General features: G+C 41.3%; 1 protein-coding gene across 1 annotated transcript; it reads right to left on the reverse strand.

Annotated features, from left to right (window-relative positions):
* Positions 1 to 1,448: 1,448 nt before the first annotated feature.
* fam53b (family with sequence similarity 53 member B) lies at positions 1,449 to 16,670 on the reverse strand. Its single transcript, XM_086139730.1, has 5 exons — positions 16,474 to 16,670; positions 10,087 to 10,292; positions 9,249 to 9,303; positions 6,667 to 7,430; positions 1,449 to 2,436 (listed from the first exon to the last, which is right to left on the reverse strand). Exons 2-5 carry the CDS (start codon positions 10,174 to 10,176, stop codon positions 2,101 to 2,103), a joined length of 1,245 nt encoding a protein of 414 aa, XP_085995856.1. The 5' UTR covers positions 10,177 to 10,292; positions 16,474 to 16,670; the 3' UTR covers positions 1,449 to 2,100.
* Between the last annotated feature and the right edge of the window lie 4,113 nt (positions 16,671 to 20,783).

Below are 20,783 nucleotides of genomic sequence, written 5' to 3' on the forward strand. Positions count from 1 at the left end.
GTACTTTTTCTTCTTCCCGGCTCCTAACACTTTCGAAGACTGGCATCTTAAAGTCAGAATAAACATCGAGATGTTGCGTCACAGTTGCAATGTAGCAGCGGATCAAAAAGTTAACAACAGTGCAATTCTGAAAGTTTGTACAGGCGCCAGCGTTGGGGAGGGGAGGCAGTCAAAGCGAGCAGCAGCGGCAGCAGCAGCAGCAGCAGCAGCAGCAACAGCCCTGACACATGGCCCACATTCACAGCCGCCTCACACGTCACTGTGCTCCTCAGAGAAAAAGCCCCTTTTGTTTCGCTACGCACGGAGGGAGGGAGGTCTCTGGGGTGAACTGCCGCACAGTTCCACCACTCCACTTGTCAACCCAAAAAAAAAAAAAGAGAGAGAGAGAAGGGACCGGACTTCCCACCCCTGCCTGGCATCCTCCCTACTCACTCCGCGCTTGAGCACACAAACAGGCTCATCAGTAGTACCACAACTACGACTGCGATTGTCTTTTTTTCCTGATTCTTAATTGGGTCAGTGTGCATTGTAGCACCGAAGACAACCCCAACAATGGCCCTGCTGTTGACGTGTGTACCCTGCTAATGACAGGGGTGGGGCACTAATTGATTTTTTTTTTTGTTTGTAAAAGTTACAAAAGAATGGCAAGAAAATCTGAGATACAAGTAAGAATCTGTCATTCATAATTTCAAATAAATTGTGAAAGATATGCATCGGGAAGCTTGTAAAAGTAATGTGTTAAGTATTGTAATGTGCATCAGTAAAAGTATGTTATGTAGTTTTGGATACTACAATCCCTCTTGTAGTTTGAACCAAGGACAAAGTGAAATAGCATTCAATTTAATTGATCTAGTCTTTTTGTTTCCATACCAGTAAGTTTCTGTAATTGGAACTACCATCTCTCCTGACAGCTGATTGGCTGTTGGCACGAGCGACGGGCTTCACATTAATAACCAGGCTTTGGCGACTTCACAAGCTTAGTTGCAGGTAACTGTTTCCTTGTGACAGTTTACAGCAGTTTAACTTGCCCTGTTATAATGAGCTCCCATGTTGAATTTTTTTTTTGGTCCAATCTGGGCTTTGTGACAAACAGTGCGTAGTGGTTAAAAACTGTTTAATTACCATCATGCATCTGTTTGTGGGTTCTCAGGAAGCATTTCTGAGGGTTGTAATATGTTCCAAGGACAAAACCATTGCATTTCGGGGTAGATCCATTTGACACACGTTGTATATTTTTTCTTCATTGGCCATGGCCAAAGAACACCCTTCTATTTTCTATTTGTTCAGTATTGGAAACTACTCTCTTCTCACATCTTACCCTCTAAAACACTTAAACTGTGGGTTTAACTTGTGCGAATGAGTTCACACTTAGCGTCCATAATCATCCACAATCAGCAACACGCAGAAACCGTCCTATATTTGATGAGTAAACAGACATTGCATGAACAGCATTTTGAACTGTTTATTCGTATAGAAATATGCTCATGATTTACATCATTTTGTAGTTACAAACCATTTAATGCTATTAGCATCATGTTAATCTCAAACAAACCAGAGCATAAATCTGAGAGAAGCCTGACATTAATGTGAAATTATAACTCTTCAACATACAGGCTGGGTGAAAAGGGCGAAGTAGCTCTCGAAGTAGTCTCCATTTCTATCCTTCATGTACCCATGTACTGCTGAAGAACGTCAGAGTGCCAGATACTTTTGTCGGGCAGAGAATGTATACAAACCTGTTGTGAATTCTCTCCAAAGGAAGTACAGCAAAGGTAATCAGGCTCACAAAGAAATGTTACGACCCCGGTCTCTGAGCCAGCATTAGTATTTTATTTTCATTTTTATAAGTTCTATTATTCTCACCTGAATCTGTCCTCCTGAGACACACTTGAGACACGACATATTAGGGAACAGCATTTGACGATGCCAAGTTCCCAAACAATAGCACATAAGCTGTTTAATCTCTTTGAGGGAAAAAAAAGCAAGTTCTGAATTGTTGCCAACTTTGTCCTTAAGACTATCAGTATAGTTTATTGCACCGTGTGGTGATAAACTTTTGAGTCCCCTAAATCAGCTTCCCCAAGAGGGAGGCAGTCCAGCTTAGTTCCTCTCGATTTGCTCAATGTCGAGCTCTCCTCCAAGCTGATACGCATCCTTCCTCGTGCTGTTCGCTCCTTCCCATTGAGGCGTGTTATCCTTCCCACCGGTTGTCACCGGCGTCACCTCGCCGAAGTCAGCGGAGTTCCAGTCCGCTTCCTCGATGGTCTCGCCCTCTTTGGTCCGAGCCTGAACATTGTCCAAACAGTGTTCGTTCATGAATGAGTCCTCAGTGTTGCTCTGAGCTGCGCTCCTGAGAGTGGGGATGGTCTGGCTCGACTCGCACCTGTCCTCGCCTGTGATTCCAGGGCAGCTCAGGCTGTGGAAATTCCTTAGTTTCTGTGGATTGAACAGCATTATTAGGTTAATATAATGTCCTTTACATAAAGAACACGCATTTGAGCGTAAATGTCAAATTAGCCATCTCATCATAGTTCAGTTACTGTGGTGATGGCATACTTTGTGCAGAAATCATAAATATTGCTTTGGACAATGACCCATGTCCATTGGACAAGCCATCTTATGAGAACAGACACTCTTCTGTACTATTAAAGGGAAGTCTGATGTCAGTAATGTACATGAAGAAACAGCCATTATAGTATAAAAATAAATGCTTGGAAGGGCATACGTCTGTCTGTATGGCACAAGGCAATGCATCGGAGGAACCAGGAAGACCCCAGGCGGCATGTGTCTAAATACCCCGAGGGCAGACATCAGCCAAGTAACACTGGTTTGCCGGCCTTTCACTGGTGCCGCACAATGAGAACACAGATACTGGACACCCAGATACTTCTTTGGGGCAAATCCACATGTGCCAATGCTGCTGCAGGCAAGTCCCTTGACAGCTGCGTGCACTGGAGTGGGAAGCTTTATGAAACGGCTTATCCAATCTGTGCAACTAATGTGGAGAAGGCAGAACAGCTGCCTCATGCCTGACCGCCACGGTGTTGGACCAGAAGGGCACAGGAGAACAGAGCCCCTGTGAAAACCCCTGTCACTTTTGGCTTACGCAATAACTAACAGGCACAGGGCTGTGGGGAGATGCATGTCTTTCTGCCAACACAAAGAATAAAACTGATCTTTAATGAATTGGCAGATTTTTTTTTTTCTATTCAGAAAACATTAGATGCAGCGCTGGCGACCGTCTAATGATAATTACAAAAGCCTCAAACAGATTTTATTTTTTAATGACATGGGACTCTGGGAGGCTACAAAATCTTAATATTACAAATGCTTATGTTTCCAGAAGTTCAGCACTTTTATTTTGTGCATTACAAACTGTTTTGTTGGCTTTCAACAAGAAACTACAAACACCCATAGAACATGTTGTGTTTTAGAAGCCAGGTGATAATTTCCCTCGTAATTTAACATTAAAAAGGGGGGCACATCCAGACACATCCAGTAACTATTAAATCGTTGTTGGGACAATTGTTCTGTAAGCTAAATACCAAAGTCCATACCCCCGTGTTACACACGAGAATAACGAAACTTAATACACCCCCCTAGTTTGTACTTTTTTATGGATGTTTGTTTAAAACGCAAAATACTGCTCAAAACTTGAGTTTGGCACCAGTCTAGTGTGTGCCAAACAAGTTAGCGAAAATGCACAGGTTCATCCAGTGTGAAACATGAATGTCCGTGCAGGATTTAATGCAATCCAAGTCATTAGGACACTTATTCTGGGCCATGAATGCTGCAACCAAATTTCAGAAGAAAAGTTTATCTTGAAGATCTTAAATTGCTGGATTCAAAAGAGTAAAATGTGTAGACTGCTGGTGATGCAAACCTTAAAAGATGTGTCTGGCTGGCTGGAACCAGAAGGATTCATATGCAGACCTCATGTCTGGAGGACCAATCTCATAGTTAAGATACTTCAGTTGTGTCCTAAGAGTTCATGAAACATTCAGCCTAAGTGACAAATTGGAAATCGAGAAGAGCGTTGATCTTCATTTTATGAGGGAGACTGTTTTTAACTTCAGATTTTTTATTTGATTATCACACTATCAATTACAACTAGAGGCCCAATGTCTGTTGTTTATCCACAGTCCAACCTTGAATTTTAAGGTTGACATTTATTTCTTAAATGTCCACAGATTCTCTCGAGTGAAAATGACACCAAGAGCAGCTGGTTGTGTGGAACTATTGTGAGTGTTTAAAATACAGTTCAAACTTCAGCCGAATTATTAACACATTTTAAAACTGGAAATCGGGAACCAGAATTCAAGTTAGAGTCAATAAATAGAATAGCCCTATTTTTTTTATTAATCTTTGCATTTAGCGTGCCATTGCGGTTTCCCACTCACAGGGATATAGCTTGTCTGAGCTGTAAATAAAGTTGGATGCACAAGAAAGGATGCATATTTTCAAAATGCATCTTTAGCCCAACAATGGTGCCTGATCAATCAGGCTCTTGCTGTTTTTCTTGGCTCTGGTTTTAGTTGGTACATTTGTCAACACCAGGCCAGTCACATATCTGCCTTCGGCTTTAGCACTTCAGTCTTTATATCAGACTTCATGCCCAGACCATGGGACCAAACTGATAAGGCCCAAGTATTTTGGTTACAGCTTCAACATGTACCACACAGGAATAGCTCTGACTAACAACTGATGAGCTCTTGTGTTTTTGATGTAAAATAAAAACAAAAATGAATACATAAAATAATTTCCTTAAACAACTTACTGCATCTCATTACAGTAGCCCCCATTTAATGGCGATCAGAAGAGAAAGTCTTGCCATCTATACTGACCTTGACTCTCCATCAATAAAAGCGAATCAATAGCTTATGAGGCCTGGTTGTGGCAGTGATCTACCCACTAAGCTGAATTTACAGAAATCAATATCTCTTTACCCAACGTGCTTCTCCCCAGTGTGAGGATCCATAACCCCTGCCACAGCTGCTCTACTTCCTGACATTCACAGAGCTGCAGCGAGCCACACAGATGGTAGCAGTTTCTTTCCTTGGAAAGCTACAGCACTGTGGCATGTGGACGAGAGGACACTTTAGAGACACGCTCCACACTGTGGCCAGTCTTTGAGAAGTAAGGTGACTTTGCATAGCGATAGGGCGAAGTAAAAAGCATGAAGAGGTGCTGAAGTTGAGCATCAGCACCCCAATTGTTTACAGATTTCAAGTTTTTCGACCAGACTCCGGGGGGGCGGGGGGGGTGTGTGTGTGACACAATACCTTTATTGAGTGGGGGGGAGAGGTTCCAAGGTTATGCAGTAACGGCCTTTTCCAATGGCCACCAATTCTTTTGAATTACTGTTTAGTCTGTAAAACTTTAAAAAAAAATCCAGGAATCCAATACAACTATCTGACCAGCAGTGAGTTTGACAGCTTTTGAAACACAGCAAATATTTCTTGACCTACAAAACGGAAAAAAATGGCATTTATAATACTGTAGTTTCCATTTACCACTCAGGTTTAGTTGCGTAACTGAGGTTACTTTACTAATCAAAGTCACTTGAGAGACATGTTTCTAAAATCTACAAAACAAATGATTTAATATGAAGCACTGAGAGTTTCTCGTGGTTATCAAGGCGTCCTTCCCTTTGGCTGTGCTAACAACCAATAACACAATTGCTCTTTTGACAGACCAGAGAACACGTTGCACCAAAAGCAGGAAAGATCCAATGCTAACAACCTCGGCACCCTGACGTTTTGCTGTAAAAATATTGTTGTTTGCCTCGCCCCCAACTCTTTTCTCTGCGCTGACCTCATCCTCCCTGTTTGGAGTGTGTGTGCCGTTTGCTTGTTGTGTCACAGCACCGCTGTTGTTAAGACAAAGCTAAACTCTGGATGACTTCCTGAGAGGGGCCAAGTCCAGCCCTGTGTTTATGATCCAGAAGGTGAATGTGTGAAACATTAGAGCATGTGTGTGTGTGTGTGTGTGTGTGTGTGTGTGTGTGTGTGTGTGTGTGTGTGTGTGTCAAGAAGACACAAGGCTGTAACCAATTGATAAAATGAATTGTTAAGCTCAAACCAGATGTTTCAAAAGGCCATTTTTCTAATATAACTAAACTCATCTGAGCCATTCACTGACCTCTTAATTCCCACTTTGATCAAACCATACTTTGAGTCACACTCTCCATTTCTACAAGAACAAATACCAGCATAGTGGAATGTGACCCAGAACAAACCTACATGAATGAACGATCGCCTTCATTTGAAGTCAATGCCTGCAGAAACACTTTGAGGTGTGTGTTGAGGGAGAACAGACACAATGGAGTGGTTTGTTTTCTCAACATAAAAAAGAGAAAATTGACACAACTACAGGGTATAACTGCCCGACTTGAAGTGAAACCATGAAGCTAGCAGAGCTTGCAGTTGGCATGACGGTTTCCTGAGGGCCTTGTCTAAAGGCCTGGATAGTGTTGCTGGGAAGCACACACTGGTGCTGTGATATGTTGTGCCAGTAATGCTAGGAACCTGTTTAGCAGACGGCTGGATATCAAGCTACAGAAAACTGAACATGTTGGTCCTTGCATTATAAAAAGAAAAATCTGTCTATAGTACCCTGATTAAATAACAGATTATAGTGTGAAACTTACACCTCTAAAGTACTAACCTGAGTCATCTTGGCCAGATCCAGAGAAGGCCTCTGTTTGTGTGTGTCGGCTGGTCTTCTGCGCTTTACGCCAATTTTGTTTTCATTGAGGACGCAAGGCTGCGAGTGACTACGAGCGAGACCCCCCTGTCCTCCACGGCGCTCCAGCTCTGGGGTAGAGTCGGGGGAGCTGGGCGGCGAGGGTCCATGTGGCTCAGGGACACAGATCTGTTCATGAGAGAGGTAGAGGGGCTGTGCTGAGGGCGTGGAGGACAGCAGTGTCGTGGAGGAAGCCGTAATGCTAGTGAAGGTGGGCAGGCCGGGGGGGCGCGGTGTGAAGCAGGGCAGCTCCAGAGTGTTGCAGCGAACGGGCAGGCTGAAACTGGAACTGCGTTGCATGGCGGGGAAGCCGAGCTGGGCGGCTCCGGCAGAGCCACGCTGGACACTGCCTCCACTGTGGCACCGCCTCTTCTCTACTGTGGTCCACACACGGGAGCCCTGCGGGCGCCAGGTAGAGCGGCAGCCGCTGAGCTCGTCTGAGCAAGACAGGGACCTGCACTGACGCTTGCTTGGAGGGGCCGTGGAGTGCGAGGAGGCAGCCTCAGTCAGGCTGAGGTTCTGCAACAAGCTGGTGATTGTGTTCGAAGTGGAGCCAACATCCCAACCCCAGTGAGCAGAACTCTTGTGCACTTCGGGCAGGACGTCCCAAAGACTCTCCAAGCTGGTCCCCACTGGCCTCTGCTGTATGACACAGCTGTGTCCCACCTCACACCACCGGCTCGTATCTGAATTCAAAGAAGATTGGTATGAATTATTCTGCTTAAATAACTGAACTGTATATGATAACATATGGCTGTATGAGGGAAAAAAAACAAGGTGTCTAGTAGTCCCCCTGATGCACTTGGCAACAACTACTACTGTAGCTGCTGATCTGGATTAACTCAAATCATGATTTCATCATGTTCCCATCGTTCACTATCATCATTTGCATTTCATTTTAAATCCATCAATGTGAGCTCCCCAAGTTGAGCAGCAGTGGTTATCAACTCACTTTCTCTCCTTGGCATCATGAGAATCATTACTTTTCAGACACTGAATTTTATATTAGTGTCGTTTTTAAGAGGGATGAAAAATGGGTTGGGTTTATGCAAACCATGATGCGTTTGGAATAACTTGTAAACATCTTTTTGGAGACCAAACACATTGTTTTAATCATTTTAGACATTAACTGGAAACTAACTGCCCCAAATTCCATCTGGCCAGAGTCACATCAGGGAAATGTATTTTCTTGAAGAAAAATAGAAACAAACCGGTTTCCAGTCAGAGGCACTACGATCACGAGGTCAAGTTTGGCAACCTTGACATGGCCAACATTCATGACACGGCTTCAGTCCAGGTCTGCGCAACAGTCCTTGCATGAATATTGACACAACTCTGGATTTTGTGAAATAGCTCTAAAAAAATATAACCTGTCCTCCAGGTGCTACTTTTTGCTCACAGTACATGCGCATATTATAAGCGATTGGTAAAGGAAAGCTCAATCCCTGTCGTACGACAAGACTTTCAGTGACCCATCAAACTTAGCAATTTGACTCTTTTCTGACATCAACAGCCCAACTCTGCCTCAGCCCTTGAACTGCCGGCCCAGAAACACATCAGTCATTGCCAAAACAGAAAATCACTTGAAACCCAGAACCGGTCAGCCCATCTCAACCTGTCAGTTAACTCGGAGTCAGGCTAAAACACAAGGCCAATCCTGGTATGCAAAGGACTATTCTTCCCATTAAGGTTAAACTTAAAATGCCATCCATGGTGCATGGCAGGACAAAGAACAAAGGGCGTTGTTGACAGCACCTACTGGCGTGGCTAAACTCTGCCATCCGCACAGGCAAACTTGCGGTGCAAAAGAGAAAATCCACAAGTATGGGGAATTAGATGCTTTGGGTTTGTTTCACCTACAGCGGATAAATTACGGAAGAACTTTTTTTCCAGTCCTAATCAAATTTTCAACTTTTTAAAAAGCACCGTGCAGCAGCAGCATGCCAGCTGATAAGGCGCCAACAAACAATTACCAACCATTCGTCTTGGCAGAAACAAGTGTCCAACATGTTGCACACAAACAGGCGTATGATCAAGAATGACGCAAGAGGGAAGACCCGCTGCTGTTCTGGAGATCATTATTCCTTAGTGTTACAAGCATTTTGTCAGTAAATCTCTGACAATTCCTAACAATAAGTGAGCTATCACAGCCCAAGTCCCATTACGGAGGCAAAGATTGATAAAAAAAGCACAATATCTGTGCCCCGTTAAAGAATTAATAAGAGAATACACAGTGAGTCAATGGAAATGATGTAGTATCCTGATGTATAATATACATTTAATTATACTGCGATAATAATTACTCAAATATCAAAGTTTATATTGGGCCATTATGAGTAATGCCAATTAACCAGACTGCATGTGCATAGATGTAGCTAGGTTTTATAAGCAACAGATTCAAATGTCCAGTTACTTTTGTTTTGCATGACTAAGATTACACAGTTGGATAAGATTTTAAGATTCAAGATTTGAAGCTGTACATATATGTTAACAGCATTTCTTACCCATGAGTCCACAAGAGAAAAGGGCAGTCCCCTGGCTCATGGTCTGCGTCTGGAACTGTGGAAAGACTCACTGTCAGCCCAGTGGAAATATACCAGAGGTTCTGGCATTACAAAGTTAATTCCAAGTCAAATGTCTGTACGTAGATCCCACAAGCGTGTGTCTTAGGGCATTTCTCGTAGCTTTAGAGGTGAAGGGTAGGTGCAACTAATCAATAAACAGCTCTTCCATGAGTGCTACTGATTGACGGTCAGGGCTGCAAGCATGATGACTTCATTTCACGAGGCTGGGAGGGCAACTGGAGTCCACATAAGTGGGGGAAATTTCTCACTCCAGGCACGCAGAAAGAATATTTCAAATGCATGAATGCTGACTATAAAACGAACCAGTGTTGCTCAACCTTCTGAAACTGCAAATACTTAATTGTAATTTGGAACTAAATTAATGGGAGACTCAAAACCAGATGACAATCACCCTGTTGATCATAGCTGACAGGGGCTATGATGCAATTTCAGGTAATTGTAACAAAAACAACCCACATTCCTAATTGTGGGCATTCTCCCTCTGAGATTTTGTAAGACAGAGCTGGTTTACCCCACCCCCCCCCCCACCCCCAAAAAAAAGATTCAGGAAGTTCTGTGTCAATATTAAACTTTGCTTAAAGTTGAAACAATGTTGGAAAATTCAACAAAAAGCCACATAATTGCCAGCAATAATACCCTATTTTGAACCAACAACCTTTGTCACCTTGAAAATCCCGGTTCAGGCTTGCAGCAAAACATCCCATACTTCGTTCAAGTAAGCACACATGCACTTGATAAAAGAAGTGGAAGTTCTTACCGGGCCCAGCTCTGTACTTTTAGATGTTACATCGTCGGCACCCTTCTTTTCCAGTGTTTTCTTGTAAATTATCACCATGGCAACACACATCCTTGTTCTAAACTATTAAAGTGATGGAAGGTCAAACTGGCCATCTTGAAGGGACATGAAGTGAGCAGGCCAGTTCTCAGCTCCTCCAGGAATGTGTTTCACTCTTGGGCCCAATCCTGTGCAGACACAAAAAGATGAGCACAGGATTAGACTTCAGTACATTTTTGAAATTCTATCAACCGGACAAGGCCGAAAAATCCTTCAGGAGTGAAAGGATCAGTTCCCCAGGGTAGAAGTTCTTAAACATACACGGTCGACGGAGAGCAAATCCAAAGCTTTTCTAAAGGAATACTCCATAGGGTATCAAATACTCACCATCTGTTGACTTGAAAGGTCATGGTGAGAATGGCAGCTTGAGTCACATCTGTTACAATGGGTTTCATTTATGTCATTTCAAATAAATATCTTCAGCCACATTATGGGCTGTATAAGGCTCAGTTGAGTAAATGCCAATGGTGCCAATGCTAGCAATTAGCCACCAAAAATTCCAATGGCAACTTTCATGCAAAGCCTGTTACTATTTGAGGGACAGCCAGGATTGGTTTATTTACTTTTGACTCTGCATTCAAATGGTCCTCTATTATGATCTATAATTATCTCCATTATAATTCTAATTATCTGTAATCTGAGTTTGAGGTAAATGCTAATGGTGACAATGCTAACAATCGGTCAACAAAAATCACAAGGGCCACTTTCATGCAAAGTCTATTTGAGGCACGGCCAGGATTTATTTATCTACTTTTGACTGTGTATTTAAAGTGGGCTAGTATTACAATCTACCTTATTTATGATGCCACCACTAGTACTGGATTTTAAGAGAGAATACCAATACTGATATTAGAAAATTTGAAAAATGCTGTTATGTTACACTGTCTTATATTTGCAGCATATTTTAGCAGTGACAAACTTTAGCTAATTTCAATAGATGATACTGATAAATTGTCTCCCAAGAACCAGATACACAGGATGTCAATTTGACATTAGAAAGACATCAATGCGATGTCTGAGAGAGACTGTCTTGGAATGACTTTTCTTGAATGAAAAAGTAATTGAAATCTTTTTGAAGCTTTTTAAAACTGACTTGTGATCTGTCAGTTTGTGACATTAACCAAACCACTATGCATATACTGAATCTTTTAGAGCCCCTGCTTCTATCCACATGAGCAACCTGTTGAATATCTTCATGGTGGAGAATGGAAAGTGGAAAGTAAAGAGGTGAATGGTTAAAAAAAAAAAATTAAAATTTCAAGGGAGCAGGTAAACCTCATCTTTCCAATACACACTCACTTTCATTTGCATGGCATCTCGGCCATTGCCAGAGGGCAGACTACATTTTGAAAAGGCTGCATTTTCACTTCCACATAGATCTCCACCCCATCACCAAAAGTGGAACTCTATACCTTGTTTTCTTATTGCTTGACTATGTGGCGGATTATCAGTCATTTGAGAGAGCAAGTTTCCTCAAAGTGTTCCACACTGAAGCCTACACAGCGGAATATAGCAAAGTCAAACTTGTGTAATGTAATCCTTGAGGGCTAGCTGGGAATAGCTGACCTTGCAGTTATCAAAACAACCCTTGTCACATTTATGCGGCACCATGATTACAGGAGAATTGATTATTGACCACCCGTAAAAAAAAACTTTTTAATCAGAAGATTTACTGCCACATCGAACTTACAATAGACCCCACTGCATGGGGTCTGTTGTGAGTAGACAGCAACAAAGGGTGTTGAACATGTTTTGTGGACACAAGATGGTAAATGCAATGTCAAGAAGTGTGTGTTTGAGTGACAGAACAACTGCGGGCCTACAAAAATGAAAACAGATAGATGTGTATGTGAAAAAGATGACCACTTTATAAGGAAGATAGGACATCGTGGGAAATAAGAGATGACATCAGGAGTTGAGGTATGTGTGTGTGTGTGTGCGTACGTGTGTACGTGCGAGCGTGCGTATCAGGGAATAAAGGAGAGGAGGGCAAGATCACAAGACCCTAAGGGAGCTGACATACTGGAAGAGGTGTTTACATTCACCATATGATTTCCATTACCAGCATTTATCACATCAGGAAAACAACTTAAGAGTGTACATCTGCAGCAACCGCACAGATCTGAGGAGCAAAATAACTAGGGGCATGCTAAAATAGAGGAAACAGCTGTCCACATGTTACTTTAATGGGTCTGTGATGGAGGGAGATTGAAACAAAACAAACTAAAAGAAATCCCGTATAAAAGAAATGCATCTAATTTTAGCTTAAAGAGTACTTTAAGACGAGATGCAAAAAGTGTTATCTGATATTCAAGTCTCAAAAACTTTAAACATCAGTTATGATTGTAGTGACAAAAAACTCCCAACATCATAAATTTAAGATAATTTCAAATAGTCATGGTTTATAACACTACAAAAAAACACTTAGAGTAAACCCCCAGAGCCTTTTAAAAGTAGAAATTTACGTACTCTGGATTTTTTTTAAATGTAGTGCTTTACAAAACAACAACTACAGAATGCCACAGAAATAAGTATATGGAAATAATTTTAGGATGATTATAATTCTAGTTAGCGCAGCATTGTTGTTATTTTTTTAAACAATAGCAGACATATAATCAGGTTATAGCCCTTTTAGCTCACTCATAAGTGTTATGTCCTGCCACAAATTGCACTCCCTGTTTGTGGCACGTGTGGAAAAAGGGACCAGGCTTCTTTTGGTGTTCAATGAAGCCAATTAAAAGTGCCTGGATCTCCCGTGATCCAGATGTTTCAAATCGGATAAACACACCCCTTCTTAAAACTCATTAAAATACTTCAGTACAGTATTGAGTAAATACAAAGCTGCAAAGCAGCAGCAATCCAGCAAGATTCTGTTTTGTTTTTTTTTTTTAAACAAACTGAAGTTGAAGAAGTTTACTAATATCAATTCAATGAAACTATGAAACTACACAATACTCGCACTTCATGCTACATGAACTGTTACGTTCCAGAATGCAGATGAGGACATTATCTTTATCTAGTTCCAAAAGAGGGGCCACTCCCTTTTGACGTCTAGACCATTTCACTTTCATAAACGCCACTGTGATTATCAGGAATCAGTGGTACTCTCTGCAGCTTGATAACACTTTATCTTGGCAGGGGCAGTCAATGTGACAACTGAGAAGCCTAATCGCTGAAAACGGGAAGAGCAATGCGGGACGATCCCTCAGACGTGGCTTTGCATCACATGCAAACAGACAACCGGCCAACTGTGACAAACCCTGCAGTGACAGCACCCTTCCCTAAAGACAAGAAAAATTCTTCCTCTGATGAGTGGATGCCACTTCCTTTGTGGTCACAAAAGGATCGTGAACCATTGTGTCTTTTGCACTGCACAAAGTACGAGTGAGCACTAGACAGGACAAGATAGGAAACCACAAATTCAACTAATCTCTCTATGGCCTTGTTTGGACTGCTGTTGTTGTTGGTAACATTCAAATCTCAAACAGTAAAAAAGGCGGTCATGTTTGCCATTAAAACAGGCATCTAAAGTACAGCCTTTTTAAAGCTCTTTCCCCAATTAGAGCAGCTTTTCCATACATTACTCAGACTGTAATCCTATGAGTTAGTCCAACATTACATAAGGATTTGGCAGCTTTGTGTCTGACTGACAATTAGAGCTAATACTAATCCATTTTACAGCACTTAGACAGCTGGTGGAAAAAAAAGACTGATACCGGTGCTGTACCTTGTGTACCTAAAAAGACTATTTATAAATGTATTAGGGTTATCACACGTATAAGATATTGGCTATCACAACTTTGATCTGCGTAAACTGACACGAAAAATTATTCGACGTGTGAAATTTCAAGTTGACACTCTTGCACGCATAGCAGCCGGGTGTGAACGCTGCTCACATCAATCCAAGGCGTGTGGTTGTCTGTGTAATCTGAGCATCTGCTGAGTACCTGAGACAGCCTGAGTTGAACCAAACTGAAGGATCTGTGCTACTCTTGATCATTGTACTACTTACGAAATGGAATACTGGGTAAAAGTGAAGTCTTCACTCCCGTAGAGAAGTTATACATGTTGTCAAAATACTTTAGCAGACATTGGCCCAGGTGGCCTGATCCTGCAGGTTGCATGGCTTATATAGGATCCATATTTGGACCCCTGAGGTTTTATTGTGTCATAACGGTAGGTGTGTTGATCGAGGATGTCATAAATGGTGGCCAGACACACAAGAAACACAAATGATGCCTTACGGAAAGAAAAAAAGTTTTACTGCAGAAATTCTTTTGTGAACATGTCATTTGTTTTGATAGTGTAGTAATTAATTAGCAACCATAAAGAGCAGGTGCCACTGAGTTGTGCTAAGAATGACTGACAAAAAAAAAGAAATTTATGAAATACACAGTAAAGGCTAACCTTCAGCTGCCTGCATGTTCTCAGAAATTAGGCTATGTCAAACAGGAGGCACGCTCTACATTTAAAGCAGTGAGTGAATAGTTAGAAATGAGCATGGCTGGGAGGCCTCAATTGTAGTAATCAGGCTCGGTTGAGGGCCTGGGGTATAGCCAAGGTCTCACAAGCTTGCAGCTGCCCACTTACCATAAACACAAAGGCTCAGCATGGCTATGCAGGGCAGCCAAGGAGGCCTACGTTTTAAAGCAGGCCTGCTGTTTAATTATCTCATACATAATCACTTGCACTGTATACATTTGTTCAGAACAAGAGCTTTGTTGAGCTCTGTAATCGAGGCTTTCAACAAACCTGCCAAGTTGGAGAGAAATGTTGCCCACTTGAATGCTAAATCTAACAAAGTCTCTTAATTACAAAGGGTTGAGGACACAACATCGTCCTCCTTCCTCAGCAGAATAACATTGCATCTTAATAGACGAATACGAATAAGTCACTTCCACTGGACACAGCTCTATCAACTTTAAACTTTAGTGGAGGGGGAAGAGTGCTCTCTTTAGTATTGCATGCAGGAATTCCGCTCCCCCACACCGCATGTCCCCTGACCATACTTGCACACAAAGACGCAAGTAATTGCTGAAATAATGTCATAATTCTCATATTTAACAGAACATAATTGACCCTGGCAATGATAGAAATAATCAAGATCTTTTGGGAACCCCATTTTGTACTTGTGATAAAACTGTTCAAGTACCAGGTGGATGCCTCTCAGTTGCAGAAGAAAAGGCCCTGAAAACTGAGCTTGTCTAAGTAACCAGCACAGACAGTCCCTTACACCCCTTTCCAAAATCCCTCATGAAAGGGAAATGAGTTTGGCAAAGAAATTGGTGTGACGGGAGCTCACAGAATGTTACACGCAGACTACAGAGCAAACAGGATTTTGAACTCAAGAGAAAGGCCAACTGATGATAAATTATGAAATAAATCGACCAGGAAGGGGAAATGACACATCTGAATCCTGTCCTTAATTTAACTATTTTCCCCATGTAATAATGTATACAAGTTCAAGTCACTGATTAACTTTGGCAGTTAGAATCATGGCCATGGGACACTGGAGTCGGATTCAACAGGTTCTTGTCTTAATGATCTCACTGTGTGCTTAACTTTCAAAATCGGTTGGATTGTGTGTCAGCCAGGCCTGTCTTCATACCTGAGGGGAAGGTTGGTTAGATGGAAATAAGACAACAACATTCCACTGTAATGGGTCTGAATGTAACGTACAAGAAAAAGGGACCCAAAGAAAGTCCCACGGTTTGCACTGCAAAGTTAGATGGCATCTATAATAATGTTGTAAATGTTGTAATACCTCATCGACAAACATCAGGATAAGTAGGCATTAAATTGTTGTACACTGTCAAAAGGCTGAACTCCTACATTATGAACTGAATGACAGTCACATATCAGGGATTCTTAACCTTCACTTATATCTCAACAGTATCAGATCAACTTATTGACACTCCATACAATACAAATTCCCACAATGTTCACCAAATTAATCCGTGTATTAGACTGTTCAAATGTAACACATGGGTTATAACAAAGACAAACAGCAGATTAAAAACCAGCACTCATGTTAGTACAAACCCACACAAGACAAAAGAGTCGTGGCTAATGCAGTACACATGAGGAAAAGTTGCTAAGCTAACTAATTGGGGCTAACTTTAGTTCCAAAGAGAAGTCTACTTAGTTATTGGTGAATGTTAATATACTTTTTTTCGTCATATTACACCCAATTATTCCGAACCACTTACTTTTAACACGAGGCAGCATCATACTTTAACTATCAACAGATGCCATATTAGCAAGAACATGAACAATTATTTACTATTTTGGGGCAAAACTACCACTTACGAGCATCGCGATGAACCCGTCGGAATCACCGAAGACGCCGGGCAGCCGGTTAGTTTTGCTTCACCATCGTGAGGTTTTGTTTTGCAAAGAAGGCAAGTAGGCGTCAGACAGGCAGAAAGCAATGAGAACAGTTAACTTCAAGTCCCACTCCTGCCTGTCTCTGCAAACTACAACATTGCCCCACTGCTCTACTGTCCAACATTGCACGCTAATGAGCCTGTGACAACATACGCGAGGAGAAACCATTCCTGCCGGTGTGGGGGTACGGTGTTCTATTTATTCCTCGTCTGAAATATCCTCCTTTTAACGACTGTAGTTTGATCAGGAGTCTGTTCTAGTTGTGCGGATTTTAAAAGAACACTGTTATCGTTAAACTTTACTTCTTTATGACGGGTAACTCTCAGTACCCCCCCCGCTCCTACAAGTAGTGGATCGCTCCACCCTGCTGTAATGAAAAGTAATCACAGTTTTGAGTTGTGTCGATGGACGAGGCACTTTCACAATAAACATTGGTGAAATGTGCGAACTAGCAAACTGTATTTGACTGACAAACACAAACGGAGAAGGTAAGTATCGGAAGTGCGTATCAGTTTAAAGTTTAAAAACGATCCGTCAGAAAAAGAGCGAACAAAACCATGTAATATAAACAATCACCTATCTTGCAAGAAATGGACTACAACTGAAAAGAAATGAGGTCATTAACTAGAGCAGACCTTCATACATATTGCCATTTATTTGGTGTATATTTCATGAAGAAAAAACTGAATTAGTAATCTATACTATCTGAAGAAAGACTATAGCTTACAAATTGTTTTCATTTTAGACTTTTGCCTAATCAGAAACATACTTCTACAAGAGAAATGCCCCCTTTTGGCCCTTTCTCCTGTTCTGAACCTTCATTTCTTGATCGGACCTATAGTTTACTTATAATATTGTTGTATCACATGTTTAGTTCAGTATCACATGTTTAGATCATGGAATTTTTTTACTGAAATGGGAATTCATAGCAGTCCAAATACTTATCGGTTATCATCCCTATTATGAGCCACATAATAATTGATCATAAGTAATTAGAGTAGCTAATTGATTTTACAGCTGCACTGCATACATTGTCATTTTCAACAAAAACATAAACAGACATATCAGTAAAAAGTTTCTTGTCACTTGATGTACAGTGTGTTAATTTACTTTGAGGGGACTCGAGTTAACACACTGAGGCCTCAGAGGGGTGGGGAGCCAAGGTTCACCCCTGGCAGACACTATTGTTAATCAAGGGGTAACATCTGTTGTGTGTCACTAATCTCCCTCAGACTGTCCTTCTCGGTTTTAGACTGTCTGTCTTTTGTGTTAAAGGGCACGGAGGATTTGTCTCTGCAACTATACAACTTACAATGTAAGTCGAAGCGAGTGGGTTTTTTTTTAACCTAAATCCTTCCAACTGGAAGGACTGATTTAGGAAACAAATACAGAATGCAGACTACATTTTTTTGCATGGTGCAACTCCTTAAGGATGTGGATGATAATAAGAGTTGTAGTAAGATGGTCCTGCAACTCCAACGTTGCTGTTTATGTGTTGTGCAGGTGAGAACCATAGGGGGCAGTGTCTACCTACCATGAGGTGTTGGGCTGCAAGACAAAAGGAGTTTCTAAAAGTTTGAGGACTTACAATAAAGAATGATTGATTATGGTCATTTTTCTACGACTTTGATAATGTAACAGTGGAGAGCATATGGTGAATAGTAAAAAGGAAGTGGGCTTCCAACTCCCACCACTGACCCCATGCAGAACGCTGAATGCCATCTGTGGTTCACACTGGCCTTGGACAGATGGCTAAAGGACTCCTGTTACAGGAGCCATCCCTGCTCAACTTTAATGAACAGTTAATCCTCTCCCTCCTTATGACAAAACCAGTTTTATAATGCACATCAGTCTGTGCATTTATACTTCCATACTGGTACGAGATTTACTTTGCTCCATTTATGCTATATAATAAATAAAACGCAACACTCAAAAAGTAACTTTTTGTTTTTACACATGCGCCATTTGAGTTTATCATTCTTGATTTCCTAAGCTTTTTCAACGAGCATATTGTAATCCAACAAAAAGTTTTGATTGGCCAGGAGGGTGGCTTATAGAAAAACACTGACACCATTTGTCAAAATGCTGAAGTACATGCATCTACAAGTATCCTTCAGCTTGATTCTTGCAGCTTGTAATTCAAATTATTAGCTGATGGTATTTAATGGGATCCAGTATCTACAACCAGAACATTAAAACAGCATATGGGCTTCATTGGAACTCTTTTGAAATTTCATTGCTTCATTTATCCCACTAATCCTCGCCTATAATATTTATGGCCAAGTTAATTAACTGGCTCATCTCAGAATTGGAGATCCCTTCTAAGAAGCTCTTGAGCCACAGTTGCAAAAGATGCAGCTGTTCCTTCAGTAACGGTTCACAAGTGACAGAACATACAATCCATAAAAGTTTCAAAGCTGATCATGTTTTTGTGTATAAAACATGAATGCGCGAGAATAGTTGCCAAACAGTACAGTATGATATTTCCCTTTGATGTGATGGAGAAGCCAACAGCTGACATATAACGTAGGTAATGACTGAATTATGAATTTCCTAATGATCGTGTTGTCCCGTGCAAAACATTAAAGAAAACAACTTCCCAGGCCTGTTGCATAGCACACGTTTGATAAAAAGTATTTGCTCTGCATAATTTCTATTGAGGCCATTTACTTTGACACAGTGAAAATGAAATCCCAACATTGTAACTGTAGTGCAGTCGGTGCCCCCCCACCCCCCAAAGAGACAGCAGTGTCGGACTAGATAGCAAAAAATGGTGACAGTCTATTTGCTGCCAGCATTCTATGACGAATTTTTGAGATAGAGCTTGACAGCTTAATTAAAATATTGATGAGAGCTGCTGTAGGATAGCGGGGCACCACATGGAGGATGGAGTAATAGATCTCATGCAGGAATTGCTATAATTTTCCCCTCCATCACATCAGCTATGATGGCCCCTGTGAGGGAGCATCTTGCAGTAGCTGTACTTTATATAAGTGGAACTCCCTAGGCTTCTATGAGCTCTTGCTTTGACGACTTTTGATTCACCCAAATAAACTGGGTAAAAATATCAGGGTTAATATTTGCATGACTTGAGAACATTTCAAATGCTAATGAACCTTGTATTGCACATTTCAAAAAGGAATAAACATCCGAGTGCTTTGAATTAAATGAGCAAAAAATATGGAGAATACATACCCACTTATGATACTAAAACCCACTATATGCTACAAATGAAACAAAATAATGAAACTCACTTGGGAACAACACCAAAGACACAAATCCAATCTAATTGAGTATAGATAAAAAGCATTAAGTAAAGATAAAAAGCATTAAATGAGTAAGATTGAATATCTTAAAAGATGTGGAGTATGAAAGAAAGGTTTAGTTAAAGGCTGCAGTTTATGAGTATGGTTTTAGCCTTCTTCTGATAATATCTAGTCAGCTGGCCTCGCTGTTATCTAGTGTGTTTGTTCCAAAGCTTTGGGGCGTAATTAACAAAGGCAGCATCAGCGTTTTCCTTTGGCTATTTCTAGAACATTCAAATAATCCTGCATCAGATGATCATGGTGTTCTGCAAGGCAAGTAGTGAACAAGGGCGGTAGTGATGAAACATCATCTTCTATTAAGGGCATTTGTCGGTGAGACGGACGTTGAAGTCAATTCACAGCTAATTGATTCAATTAAAGCATTACATACTTTGCTTCCCTCTTATATTTCTGCCAAATGATTCCCGCCATGGTTTTACAGATGTTTTCATATCCTTACAACGGGCTAAAGGACTGAAAGAGAGCCGTAAATAAGGCTGAAGGATTATGAGGATCTCATTTGCATACATTTTAATTGTACACATACGGCACTGTATAGTCACACAGCTAGGTGTTTGTGTTGCCAGGGATGGTATAGAACTGGCTCCAGGGTAAGAACAAATCGGAAACGAGACACAGGATTCCTTGATGGATCCTGTAATGCTTGGTAAATCAATCTATTTGTTATTGCACAAGACACGTGAATTATACAGTCCCTTCACCCACTGCATTCAATGGGGTCCCAATTCAAGTCTGGGGAGTGTAGACTGGCGATAAAGACATTCTGCTCCCTCAAAGGTTTTTATTGCATCCAAACATGCTGTGATTACAGGAGTGTCTAAATGCTGTTAAAGCATGACGCAGCATCAGCATATTATTAGAAGAAATTTCCCTACTCGATCAAACTGGATTAAGGATTATTAACAA

The sequence above is a fragment of the Fistularia commersonii genome, chromosome 32 (genome assembly GCF_037954325.1).
Source record: "Fistularia commersonii isolate RoL2024-O1a breed Wild chromosome 32, RoL_Fcom_v1.0, whole genome shotgun sequence".
NCBI lineage: Eukaryota > Metazoa > Chordata > Actinopteri > Syngnathiformes > Fistulariidae > Fistularia > Fistularia commersonii.